Raw genomic sequence first — 14,204 nt, forward strand, 5'->3', positions numbered from 1 at the left:
CTGCAGTGCATCTTTTAGATGGCACACACTGCAGCCACTATGCGTCGGTGGTGGACGGTGTGAATGTTTCTGGTATTGGTGCCAATCAAGCGGGCTTCTTTGTCCTGGATGGTGTCAAGCTTCTTGAGTGTGGTTGGAGCTGCACTCATCCAGGTAAGTGGGGAGCATTCCATCACACTCCTGATTCGTGCCTTGCAGATGGTAGACAGGCTTTGGGGGGGTCAGGAGGTGAATTACTCGCCACAGGATTCTTAGCCTGTTACCTGTTCTTGTAACCACAGTATTTATACGGCTAGTCCAGTTCAGTTTCTGCATTTCAAAGTCATCAATACCCGTCCATTGAAATACAAACAAATCCAAGTTACTTTCATTGTAGTTTTCTGATTTAACTATTAAAGAAAGTATTGGGCCAAATCGTTGGAAATCTTGAAATCTGTCAGAAAATTCTGTTTCCAGTTCTTGCATGTACATTCCAACCTTATCGACACTAACAATGCTACATGTCAATAGCTCTTTTATGTGTTGGAAGTAGCGGAAAGTTAAAGTTCAAATATCCCAAGAAAAAACTGCTAGTCCTGTAAAAAATGCCTTCCAGGTTTCATAAAGACTCAAAACCAATTGCCCTACACCCTGGAGTCGAAGATTGAGTTTGTTTAGGTGAGTGGTGATATCAGTTTGATAACATGAGCTTACACAGCCATTTGTCATACAAACATACGAAATAGAAGCAAAAGTAAGCCATTTGGCTCCTTGAGCCTGCTTTGTCATTCAATAAGATTGTGATTTGTTTGTGATTTGATTTCCACATTCCTATCTATCCCCAATAACTTTTAATTCCCTTGCCTAACAAGAATTTATCTACCTCTACCTTAAAAATATTCAATGACCCCATCTCCACCACTTTGTGAGGCAGAGGGGTTCAAAATCGCTCAAACCTCTGAGAGAAAAATATTCCTCTTCATCTCCATCTTATAAGACGAATCCCTAATTTTAAAACTGTGCCTCCTAGTCCTGGACTCACCCACAAGAGGAAACATCCTTTCCACGTCCACTTTGTCAAGACCATTTAGCATGTACTTCAATCAAGTCACCCCCTCACTCTTCAAACTCCAATGAAAACAAGCCCAGTCCGTCCAACCTATCCTCAAAAGACAACCTGCTCATTCCAGATGTCAATCTAGTAAACCTCCTCTGAACCGCCTCTAGCACAATGACATCCATCCTTAAATAAGGAGACCAAAACTGCACGCAGTATTAGAGATGTGGTCTCAACAATGCTCTTTATAAGTGAAACATAACATCCTTACTTTTATGTCAATTCCTTTCATTATAAAGGATAGCTCTCCATTAGCCTTTTTGATTATGTGCTGTATCTGGATACTAATTTTTTGTGACTCATGCATGAGAACACGTAGGTCCCCCTGCTCTCAGAATTCTGCAGTCATTCTCTGTTTAAGTTAATACTCTCCTTTTTTAGTCTTCCTGCCAAAGTGAACAACTTTACATTTTCCCACATTATACTCCATCTGCTAGACTTTTGCCCACTCACTCAACCTTTCTATGTCCACCTGCATCTTCCTTAAGTCCTCTTCACAACATACTTTCCTACCTATCTTTGTGTCATCTGCAAATTTAACTACCATGTCTTCGCTCCGCTCATCTAAGTCATTGAGGTAAATTGTGAAAAGTTGAGGCCCCAGCACAGACCCCAGCGGGACTCCACTCATCACTTGTCCATTCGACTCCTCCCATTTAGGGGAAGACAATATGTAGTCGTATTGTCACTGGACTAGTAACCCAGGGACCCAGAATATTGCGCTGGGGATCAAGTTTGAATCCCACCATGACAGATAGTGGAATTTGAATTCAATAAAAATCTGGCATTAAAAGTCTAATGATGACCATGAAACCATTGCCAATTGTTGTAAAAACCCATCTGGTTCACTAATGCCCTTTAGGGTAGGAAATCTGCCGTCCTAACCTGGTCTGGCCTACATGTGACTTCAGACCCACAGGAATGTGGTTCACTCTTAAATGGCCTAGCAAGCCATTCAGTTGTATCAAACTGCTACAAAGTCTCAAAAAGGAATGAAACTGGGCGGACAACCTGGCATCAGCCTAGGCACTGGAAACAACAACAGCAAACTCCACCTTGTCGACCCTTCAAAGCCCTCCTTACTGACACCTAGTGTAGCTAGTGCCAAAATTGGGAGAGCTGTCTCGCAGACTAATCGAGCAACAGCCTGACACAATCATCCTCACTGAATCATACCTTACAGATAGTGTCCCAAATGCCACCATCATCATCCCTGGGACGTCCTGTCCCACCAGCAGGACAGACCCAGCAGAGGTGTCAGCACAGTGGTATAAAGTCAAAAAGGATTTGCCCTATGAGTCCGCAAAATTGACTTCAGACGCCATGAAGTCTCATGTCACCAGGTCAAACGGGGCAAGGAAACCTCCTGCTGATTACCATGTACCGCCCTCGCTCAGCTGATGAATCAGTGCTCCTCCATGTTGAACATCACTTGGAGGAAGCACTGAGGGTGGCAAGGATGCAGAATGTACTCTGGGTGGGGGGTTTCAACGTCCATCACGATGAGTGGCTCGGTAGCACCACTACTGACCGAGCTGGCTGAGTCCTAAAGGACATAGCTGCTAGACTGGGTCTGCGGCAGGTAATGAGGGAACCAACATACTTGACCTCATCTTCATCAATCTGCCTGCTGCAGATGCATCTGTCCATGACAGTATAGGCATGAGCGACCACCATTTGTTGTGGAGATGAAGTCTGCCTTCACTTGAGGATACCCTCCATTGTGTTGTGTGGCACTACCACTGTGCTAAATGGGATAGATTTTGAACAGATTCATCAACTCAAGACTTGGCATCCATGAGGCGCTGTGGGCCATCAGCAGCAGCAGAACTGTACTCGAACACAATGTGTAACCACATGGCCCAGCATATCCCCCACTCTACCATTACCATCAAGCCAGGGGATCAACCCTGGTTCAATGCAGAGTGCAGGAGAGCATGCGAGGAGCAGCACCAGGCATACCTAAAAATGAGGTATCAATCTGGGGAAGTTATAACACAGGGCTACTTGCATGCCAAACAACTTGAACAGCAAGCGATAGACAAAGATAAGCGATCCCACAACCAACAGATCAGATCTAAGCTCTGCAGTCCTGCCACATCCAGTCGTGAATAGTGGTGGACAATTAAACAACTCATTGGAGGAGGAGGCTCTACAAATAGCCCCATCCTCAATGATGGGGGAGCCCAGCACATCAGTGCAAAAGATAAGGTTAAAGCATTTGCTATAATCTTCAGCAATAAGTGCAGAGTGGATGATCCACCTTGGCCTTCTCCGAAGGTCTGCAGCATCGCAGATGCCAGTCTTCAGCCAATTCGATTCACTCCATGTGATATCAAGAAACGGCTGAAGTCACTTGATAGTGCAAAGGCTATGGGGCCTGACACTATACCAGCATAGTACTGAAGGCTTATGCTTCAAGACTTGTCACGCCCCTAGCCAAGCTGTTCTAGTACAATAACTACACTGGCATCTACCCGGCTATATGGAAAATTGCCCAGATAGGTCCTATACAGAAAAAGCAGAACAAATCCAACCCATTCAATTACTGTCCCATCAGTCTACTCTCGATCATCAGTCATGGAAGGGGTCATCAACAGTGCTATCAAGTGGCACTTGATTAGCAATAATCTGCTCACTGATGCCCAGCTTGGGTTCCACCAGGGCCACTCAGCTCCTGACCTCATTTCGGCCTTGGTTCAAACATGGACAAAAGAGCTGAACTCACAAGGTGAGGTGAAAGTGACTTCCCTTGACATCAAGGCAGTGTTTGACCGAGTGTGGCATCAAGGAGCCCTAGCAAAACTGGAGTCGATGGGAATCAGGGGGAAAACTCTCCACTGGTTGGAGTCATGCCTAGCACAAAGGGAGATAGATGGTTATGGTTGTTGGAGGTCAGTCATCTCAGTTCGAGGAGATCACTGCTGGAGTTCCTCAGGAGAGTATCCTCGGCCCAACCATCTTCAGCTGCTTCATCAATGACCTTAATTCCATCATAAGGTTAGAAGTGGGGATGTTTGCTGATGATTGCACAATGGCCAGCACCATTTGCGACTCCTCAGGTATTGAAGCAGTCCATGTCCAAATGCAGCAAGATCTGGACAATATCCAGGCTTGGGCTGACAAGTGGCAAGTAACATACGTGCCACACAAGTGCCAGGCAATGACCATCTCCAATAAGAAAGAATCCAACCATCGACTGTTGATGTTCAATGGCATTACCTTGGAACAGTGGAGGCTGAGGGGTGACCTGATTGACGTGTACAAGATGATGAGGGGCCTAGATAGAGTAGACAGGGATTCCCTGTTTCTTCTAGCAGAGAGGTCAATTAGCAGGGGGCACAGATTTAAAGTGACTGGTAGAAGGATTAGAGGAGACATGAGGAAAAACTTCTTCACCCAGAGGGTGGTGGGTGTTTGGAATTCGCTGCCTTGTTTTGTGGTGGAGGCAGAAACCCTCACTTCATTTAAAAGGTACCTGGATCTGTACCTAAAGTACTGGAAAGTGGGATTAGAATGGGCAACTAGTTTTTTCTTTTTTTTCTTTTTCACTGGCACAGACACAATGGGCTGAATGACTTCTTTCTGTGCTGTAACTTTTCTATGGTTCTATAATTATGTGATCTCAGTCATTTTGTAGGAAGAGAAAAGAAATGTAATTAATACATACCACTCTTTAGACTAGCAACTCCCAAGGACTGAGCTGAGTGCAGGGTCACACGAACGTCATTATCCTGAATGTACGCTGTTGTCGTCAGAGGATAAAAATTAGCTTGAAGAGGCAATTTGCTCAAAGTCTGCCTTGGCTGCATCTGGGATCATAAATTGAACTTAGTCAGTTTTAAATACTTTTTAAAAAATCAGTTTACAATTTGCATGAATAATTTATAGAAATTATAGCCTTAAGAGGTAATTTTTGCAGATGAAGTCTAGGGGCAAAAATTTGTAGATACAATAACAACAGTGATATAGAGAGGCGTTTGCTCAAAGGAAAATTGAAACATAGGGACTGAATGTTTAATCTTTTCTTTCTCACAACTTTCTCACAGATTGAAAATCAGTTCCTGTGGCAGCTGAAGCCAAAATGAGGTTCTGATCTTTCTTATCTACAACAACAGTGCACCTTTACAGGAAAGCTGCATGCTTATTGCTCCAGACCAATAAGGGACATTTTTGCTTGGAATTTCCTTGTGGCTTCTGCTGCTGAAACTTTTATGAAAGCTTGATACAAATTCCACCTACCAGCTAAGTTACAGTAGCATACAGGGAAGGAACTAAACTGAACAATTTTAAGATTATTTGTGATAAGTAGATTAAGTATTGTAGGTAGAAAGCATAAATTATTCTAATTGTAACAATCATTATTTACTCTTTCCTCCATTTATGCCCAACTTGGAGCCATCAATTGTTTTTTGGTTTGGTTTAACTTGCTTCTCCATGGGCAGGATTTTTAGGTCGGTGGTCAGGCGTGATTGGTGGGTCCGGGATCGGCCGGGGAATGGACTGATGACTGCAATTGGCCCCCGACTGCAACTTGACGCTGGCTGGCCAGCACTGCTAGGGTGGGGGTGGGAGAAGGGCACGCGCTGGCATAAGCACGGGCAAGCTATGAATGAAAGCTCCCTGAAGGCAGAGGGCTGCCTCAGGGAGCTGAAGACTTCAAAACAATTAAATAAAGATTTTAAAATCACAGTTAAAATGTTCAAGCATCACAATCAGTTACATGAACATACACATGTTAAAAATTCTGTCCATAGATTTTTCTTTCTCTTTCATTTAATAATGGAAACCTTATCCTGTCCTTGGATGAGGTTTCATCAAAAATACAAAGTCCGCTTGGCAGATTCATCTGTCCACCAGCCGTAAGGTTGAACAGACCACAAAAAATCAGGGGCAATGGGAACTTTAGCAACTTTAATTGTTGGCGGGCATGCTTCTGACACTCGTGCGTGCTCGCTCGCCAACCGAAATATCGCACGAGCACAGGATGATGTCAGGGCAGTTGTCCGACATCATCCTGTGCAATTTTGCGTCTGATCGGGTCAGATGCACACCCACACACCGACCTAAAAATTCTGCCCCATAGTTTGTTGCAACTATTGAGAAAGTGGAAATAAATGCTGCAAGGACAAGATTTAGGGGTCAATCACTTGGGAAGAATGGTAGATTGCATTATCCCAGTAATTTGCCTTGGTAAGACATTTAATTATCAAGTGTAGTTGAAAATGTATTATAGAAGTGCGCAACGGCACACACTATATAAAAGACTTTTAATATATTGCCAGATTGCCTGTGACACTGCTCATGGTGAGTTCAAAGATTTATTCTTTAGAAATAATAGAAATGTTATGCAATAACATCAAGGGCATTGACTTACAGTATTAAGTCAATTCCATTTTTATTATATTGTATTCTAGAATTTTGGGATTAAGTTCTGCAACTCTGATCATTATTCCGTGAAACTTACATATGCATAATTTTTATCTGTTATTATTTTAAAACTCGAAGATACAAATAAAATTGGTATATAAGAATAGTTGGAGGGAAATAACTGGTATTTAGAAGCATTGTAGAGGTGGTGTTTGGGTTTACTACACTGGGGAACGATTCAAGATCTTAGTAAAATGGGGTTATAGTCCTTGAGTTTGATAGTACTGGGGTGAGTGTGCTCATGTTTGACATTTTCTAATCACCAACAAATCACAGCTTTCCTGATTGATCTATCCAATCTAATTTGAATGTTGACACAGGGAAGATTTTTCCCCCAGTTTGGGGGAAGTGCAGGATCAGACACGTGCATGCACGCCTCTGATCGGCGCCCCCAGTTGGGGGTGCGTCGCCTCTTTATGTGGGCGGGCCAATTATGTGCTCCCTGTGTGGGCGCACGGGGGAGCACACGAGAGAGCGCACTCATGTCCCTGAGGCTCTAAGTGCTGCCTCAGTGAGATCGCTACCAAATTTAAAAATGATCAATGTACAAAAATAAAATTTCCCTGACATGTCTCTTCATGTCACATTAGTTGGGACATGTCCATCACTTTTAATCAAACTTTTGTTAAATTTTTAAAAACCCTCATGAAACCTCATCCCACCTGTGGATGAGGTTTCATGCTTTGTCTGAAGCCCGCCAGGGCTCCCGGCCTGCCCGCCAATCTTAAGGTTGGACAGGCAGGTCCATTAATTACTTGAATTACTTTTTAAATGGCTTCAATTGGCCATTGACAGGTCGGCGGATGCACAGCTGATTAGGCTGCATCCCCGCTGATCTGAAAATTGAAATGACGAGGGGTGACGTCAGGAGTTCCGCCCGACATCATCCCGTGTCATTTTATGTGTCGGCGAGCGGGCCCCGCCCCCCGCTCGCTGACCTAAATATCCTGGCCATAGTTTCTGCCTCAACCGCAAATCCTGAAAGTAAATCCAACAGTTTCAATGCTCTGTATAAACAAGTTTTCCTATTTTCTATTCTAAATCTCTTACATGTAATCTTGTCATTCCAGGTCCCTCAATTACTGGAAGCAGTCAGCTTCTAGCTACCTTGTCCCACCCTTTGATAATTTTAAACACTATGTCATATCACACATAACCAGCATTGTTCTAATGAAAATGCTCTAAATGTTCAAGTCTTCAGGTGAAACTTTCCGCTCTTGCTAGTGGCAGGCATCGTGGTGGGTGGGGGCACAAAATTTGTCGTGATTGAAAGTCAGTTTCCCACTAGCAGGAAATTAGTTTGGAATCTTGTTCTTAATGGTGGGTTAAAGGCAGTCGAGTTTCCCACTGATCTATGTTGGGAACCATATTTGCATTCATTTGCATATGTTCATTAAAAGGCGCACTCACTGGAATTATGTTCTCCTTCCAAATTAAATGCCCTGCCAGCAGATAATTAAAACAGTCTGCTTCCCGGCTGTATATAAGTGGCGTGCACCTGGCGAGCTTCAGTTCACCAAAAACTTTGAGGTCAGTAGACGCTGCTTTCACCTACCTTTAAAAGCGTTGCTACAAGATTTTGCGTGCCTATATCACAAGCTCGCCAAGGCTGGGTGCAAGAGGCAATACCAGCAGAGGTGGGTGACGGGGGAGAGAGACAGAGGTAGGACTAGGTGGGGTGTGTATGGAACCGAGGCAGGACTGGGGGGTGAGGGAGAAACACAGAAGGGGAGGTGGGTGATGGAGGTGGGACCTGGGGGGATGGGACACAGGAGGGGAGTAGGGAGAGCAAGGCAGGACTGGGGAGGGGGTTGAACATTGTGGGGGAGGGGGCATTTAATTTGGAGGGAGAACATAATTCCAGTGAGTGCGCCTTTTAATGAACATATGCAAATGAATGCAAATATGGTTCCCAACATAGATCAGTGGGAAACTCGACTGCCTTTAACCCACCATTAAGAACAAGATTCCAAACTAATTTCCTGCTAGTGGGAAACTGACTTTCAATCACGACAAATTTTGTGCCCCCACCCACCACGATGCCTGCCACTAGCAAGAGCGGAAAGTTTCACCTGAAGGCAGGACCAGGGGGTGGGCAAGGAGCAGAATGGAGTAGTGAAAGACTATCCTGGGGCAAGAGTTATCAGACTGTCCAAGGAAGAGTCTGGACTATCCTGGGGCTCTGGCTAGGCTGTTGGGGGCATATTGAAGAGACTGTCCCGGGGCTGAGGATACACTGTCAGCAGCACATTGAAGAGACTGTACTGGGGTTGTGCAGGCCATGTAAGGGGGCTTTTCATGGCACAAATGTCTTAGTGCCGGTCTTGACTTTGGGGGAGGGGGGTGGGGGGGTGGTGGGGAACAGTGACGTTCATGCACAGTATGGTCTGCAGGGCTTAGTCAGTCACCAAAGGAAGTTGGTCCTGGGAGTTAGAGTCATGATACTGTGAGGATGAGAAGGATGTTGAAGTGAATAAATCTGAAAAGGGTGAGGTTTCACATGAGCCACATGAGGTTACCATTACAAGGGCATGATGTGGCAGACATGCCTGTGACAATCTCATAGCTAGAAGATTCCAGAAGGAATAAGGTGAAGACAAGTTGTTACGAGCGCTGTTCTCTTCATGCAGGGAACACAAGAACACCTTCATTGTCATCTTCAACATATCAAGAAAGATCATCAATACCACAGTGATCATGGAGGGAGGATAAGTCACTTATAATCCTAACGATGGGGTCATTCTTGGAAAGTGCAGTAGCCAGGGGACCATGTGGCTGCTGTGGAATATGTTTAACACTCCACTTGCACATTCTTAAGCAACAACGCATAATGCAGTCCTTTCAACTATTGCAGCAACAAGTCAGTGGCCATGACATTCTTCAAGAGGCTGAAATGACATTGCACACATTGATGCACTCATGCCAGTCTGACAGCAGCTTTGTAAGATGGCTCCAAGAGGAAAAACATTCGTCAATGGTTATTCCTTAACCATCTCAAGAGGAAACTACATCTGGACATCACCATCTATCCAAACGCTAGCTTTTATGCATGAATAATGCAAAGGCCTCATTTTGATACCAAGCCCCAAAATGCCATCGGACATCAGGTCACAGTGATCTGTTACACGGTAGCATGCACCAAAGCTGCGAGTTATGTTAGCATTGTCCTCATAGAGAGTGGTTCAGCTGAAGCATCATGTGATTATTGGGAAACACTCATTACCCTGCATTTGTCGGAAGCCTGCCAAGTTTATGTCCTGCATTGCCTTGGCATTTGGGAGACATGTGGCCCAGTCAGGTTTGACACAGCAGTTAATGAATGATAACTTATTCCCTTCATAGATATTGCTGAGCACCCAGATGATGTGCTGGAGTATCTTTTTCGTACCATTAAAGCTCTTGACATTGTCCATCTCACAAAGGCAATCCTTTCTATGAATCCTAATTCAATGAGTGCACAGGCAATCAATGAATTCTACATCAATTTGCATTCTCTGACTTCACAGATGAATTCCATGAAGCACCACCAGGCAGCTATCCAGGAGCAAACTATGATCCTCACAGGCAAGTTCATAAGGATAAACATACACCTCTGACAGCTTACGCTCATTCCCGTCTAACAGACATTTAAATGTCACAGAATTGAACCGACTTGGATGGCTCAGCATCATGCATGGAGAGAGTGGGACCTAATAAAGGAATAACATTCAGCCTTAAAGGCAGAGGCTAAATAACACCTCAGGGAGGCATGAAAGACTATGGTAACCAAAACACTACAGTCATAAAATAAATGCCATTGTAAAGCTCACTTGGGTGACAAGACTCCAACATTGGTCACGACAAATACTTATAACACACACAAACTACAGACTTCAGTGCGACAGCATTAGGATAATTACTAATCTTGAGCAATTCTCATGTAGTCACATAATGCCTGATTCAAGGGTTACATGTGTCTTGTCCAGACATTAATTTCATACAGGAAGTGTCTTTGTTCATGTCGCAGATGTGGAACTAAAGGCAATTCACTATCATGAGATTAAGACTTAATGGAACTGAGGGACAAGATGGGAAATATTTGGTGGGTGGGGGTCAACCCTTTCCTGGATGGCTTGGAGGAGAATCCCCATAGAAGCCTTGCTGAATTGTGGAGCCAGGGGTTTGTTCCATTTGATCGCCATGATAATGCAGAAGTTGACAACACTCCTGTCCTTCAGTGAGTACATGTCTGTGCGGATGGTGTTTAAATACGGTGCCAGGACCTTCGGCCCCATGAGGTAACAGCGGGGCAGACAAATCCCTGGCCTCCCTGCCAAAAGATTCAATGAGCTCCTCGTTGATGCATAATTAATGAACTGAAAAGTGGAAAATCGGGTGTGAAAATCCACCCTGCTGTCCAACGGGAATCAAGCTGACTTTCTCGCCCGCCACCACTCTTTAGTCTCCAGAATGGAAAATTTCGCCCGTCAAATCTGGATTCCACATACCAGGTAGTGCATTTATATTGTACCCTCTCTAAAGTCTCGATATCTTTCCTGCTGTGTAGAGATCAATCCTGCACACACTGAGGTTTGATTAAGGTTTTACCATTAGGTTTTTATATTCTATGCCTCTTCCAACCAACTTATAATTGTTTTATGAACTTATCAACGAGGTCTTTATGTCCTATGAACCTGTACACAAATCCACAAGCATTAGGCCTACTTCCAAAATGCATTAACTCTCACTTAGTGACATTGAATTCCATCTGCCACTTTTAGCCAGATACCCCATCAACATTTCTTTGCAGGTTAATTTGTTTTTGTGAAGAATGATATTGATGTACATGGTATAGTACATGTACAGTTTAATCTGTCACTATTCCAACTCAATAATTAGTAAAGCTTTTCTCAGTGTCTTATATTGGTTATTCTGTTCTTAAAGAACAGATTTAAATTTTTAATTGCATTGATTAATTTTTTAATCAAGTCAGGAAATTGGAATTGTTCCCCAGTACAAAGTTGCTCATTCAATAAATTCTTACATCTCTGTCCTCCAATGCTTTATTATTAACTATACTGGAAGCTGTTAAGCAGTAATTCAATTATAACCATTCTAGCTCTTAAATCCCCATGTATCAAGTTTGTTACATAACCAATTAACAATTTTGTTCAACATCTGAAAAGCAGGTAATACTCATGAGCAGTGGAAGCAAAGGAAGAGAAGGAAAATCAGCCAGAGTTTTAACTCTAAATCTGATCTTGTTTATCATAAGCTGAGTTCAGGCCATAAACTAGATACCTTCAGTTTAGATTTTTTGAAAAGCAGCTGTTACCCTGTTATGCTGACTTCTTTTGCTAGCATGTAAGTAGCCTAGGGCGTAGGATTTGCGATGCAGTTACATTTTTTGATGAACAGATATTTTTCTTCTATTACTATTATTTGCATAGTTACATTGAGTTACATCTAGCCTACTGCACAGAAACTGCCCATTCAGCCCAGCAGGTCTATGCTACTATTCATACTCCACCAAGCCTCCAGTTCAGCTTTTCATAATAGCAGTGACTAACACATTTTCTACTTTAGAACCATAGAACCATAGAACACTACAGCACAGAAAACAGGCCATTTGTCCCTTCTAGTCTGTGCTGAAATATTCTTTATCAGATGAAACAATTTCCGTATTGCTGAAAAAAGCTGTGAAACTTTTCGGCTTGCATTTATCAAGACAGGTGCAAGAATGCCAAATTTTAAAGGGAACAATAATTTATGCTGCATGAAAAAAAGGGTGCTAATTGGTTGGCAAGTCAGCTCTGATTAGTTGAGATATTGCAAATTTTTTTTTACTCTTTCATGGGATTTGAGTGTCACTGGCTAGGCCAGCATTTATCACCCATACTCAATTGCCCTTGAGAAGGTGGTGGTGAGCCACCTTCTTGAACTGCTGCAGTCCAAGTGGTGTAGGCATATCCTCAAAGCTGTTAGGAAGGAGGTTCCAAGGTTTTGACCCAGTGACAGTGAAAGAATGGCGATATAGTTCAAGTCAGGATGGTGTGTGGCTTGGAAGGGATCTTGCAGGTGGTGATGTTCCCATGCATCTGCTGTCCTTGTCCTTCTAGGTAGTAGAGGTTATGGGTTTGGAAGGTGCTGTGGAAGGAGCCTTGGTGAGTTGCTGCAGTGCATCCTGCAGATGGTACACACTGCTGCCACTGTGGATTGGTGGTGGAGGAAGTGAATGTTTAGGGTGGTGGATGGGTGCCAATCAAGTGGGCTCCTTTGTTCTGGATGGTGTCAAGCTTCTCGAGTGTGCATTCACCCAGGCAAGTGGAGAATATTCCATCACACTCCTGATTTGTGCCTTGTAGATGACGGACAGGTTTTGAAGAGCCAGGAGGTGAGTTACTCTCTGCAGAATTCCCAGCCTCTGACCTGCTTTCGAAGCCACAGTTTTTATATGGGCCGTTCAGTTTCTGATCAATGGTAATTCCCAGGATGTTGAAAAGAAATTATCAAGGCAACATCTTGACCAATCAGAGCTGACTTGCCAGGGAGCTATTGTTCCCATGAGTAAGCAATTCTTTACTTAAAGGCAACTTGGTGAAAATTCAATGGAATTTTACGCCAGCGGGATTTTACAATCTTGCCGAAGTCAATGGACTTTTGAATGGCTCGCTGCATTTTACAACCCGCCCTGGCCACGACAGGGCAGTAAAAGTCCACCCATAATACACTTAAAAATGCTCCCAGAAAGTCTTACTTACTTAGTGTTAGTTCCTCTGGTCCCATATGGGACAGTGGGTAAAAAATTTCCTGGAGAAAGCAATGTGCACCTGGACACCCCAGACCCACTCAAATAAAATATATTGCAAATCTGAATGCCCCTCAAAAAAACTTCTAAATCCACAATAGTGAAAATTTAACTGTTGTGTGTTTAGCCCCTCGCTGCCTTCCACAATTGTCATATTATCTAACAACTTGTTAGATATTTTACTATGCTAAGGAGAATTTTAATGCAGCAGGTTATGATGATCTAGAATGCACTGCTTGAAGCAGTAATGGAAGCAGATTCAACTTTCAAAACAGAATTGAATATATACTTGGAAACATTTGGAGAGCTATAAGGGGAATGAGCAAGGGAGGGGGCTAACTGTACACCTCTTTCAAAGAGCCAACACAGGCATGTTGGGCCGAATATTTTCTTCCTGTCTTGTAAAAATCTATTGTTTAGGTCATGACCCATTATACTCTCACAAAAACTATATTTTTTCATGTACTATATGTGAGGCCAGCAATAGAAATCCCTTAATTCAATGTAATCAAAAATATTCAATTCAGTTGCATTAAAGCAGTGGCATTGACCATAGGCCTTTACTCAGGACTGTTTATTCAGTTGTATGTTACTTATTTCATTGTCAACTTATTCGCAGTTGTAACAGCTTTTCTGAAACAGTTCAGCACATTTTCCAAATTCTCTAAGTTAGGCAAATATGGGCCAACTGAATATAAGGTTAATGTATAACACCTCAATACAATAATCACAAACTCAATCCAATTAGTTTAAGATGAACTGATTCAACAAAGAATGAGTTTGCTAATCCCTCTTCATCATTGTTGCATAAAGTGACATTGTTAACAACACTCAGAATATTGTAACAATATTCAGTCAATATTTATGCTGTAACCTATAAATATTACTGTG

General features: G+C 43.1%; 1 protein-coding gene across 4 annotated transcripts in view; it reads right to left on the reverse strand.

Moving 5' to 3' along the window:
- The window catches only part of man2a1 (mannosidase, alpha, class 2A, member 1), a 290,929-nt gene that overhangs the window by 61,987 nt on the left and 214,738 nt on the right, over window positions 1-14,204 (reverse strand). For all 4 annotated transcript variants that reach the window (XM_041185652.1, XM_041185651.1, XM_041185650.1 and 1 more), the window contains one exon: window positions 4,767-4,908. In XM_041185652.1, the coding sequence (XP_041041586.1) occupies window positions 4,767-4,908 (142 nt within the window). The remainder of the gene's footprint in view (window positions 1-4,766; window positions 4,909-14,204) is intronic.

Source organism: Carcharodon carcharias, chromosome 4, assembly GCF_017639515.1.
Source record: "Carcharodon carcharias isolate sCarCar2 chromosome 4, sCarCar2.pri, whole genome shotgun sequence".
Classification (NCBI taxonomy): Eukaryota; Metazoa; Chordata; class Chondrichthyes; order Lamniformes; family Lamnidae; genus Carcharodon; species Carcharodon carcharias.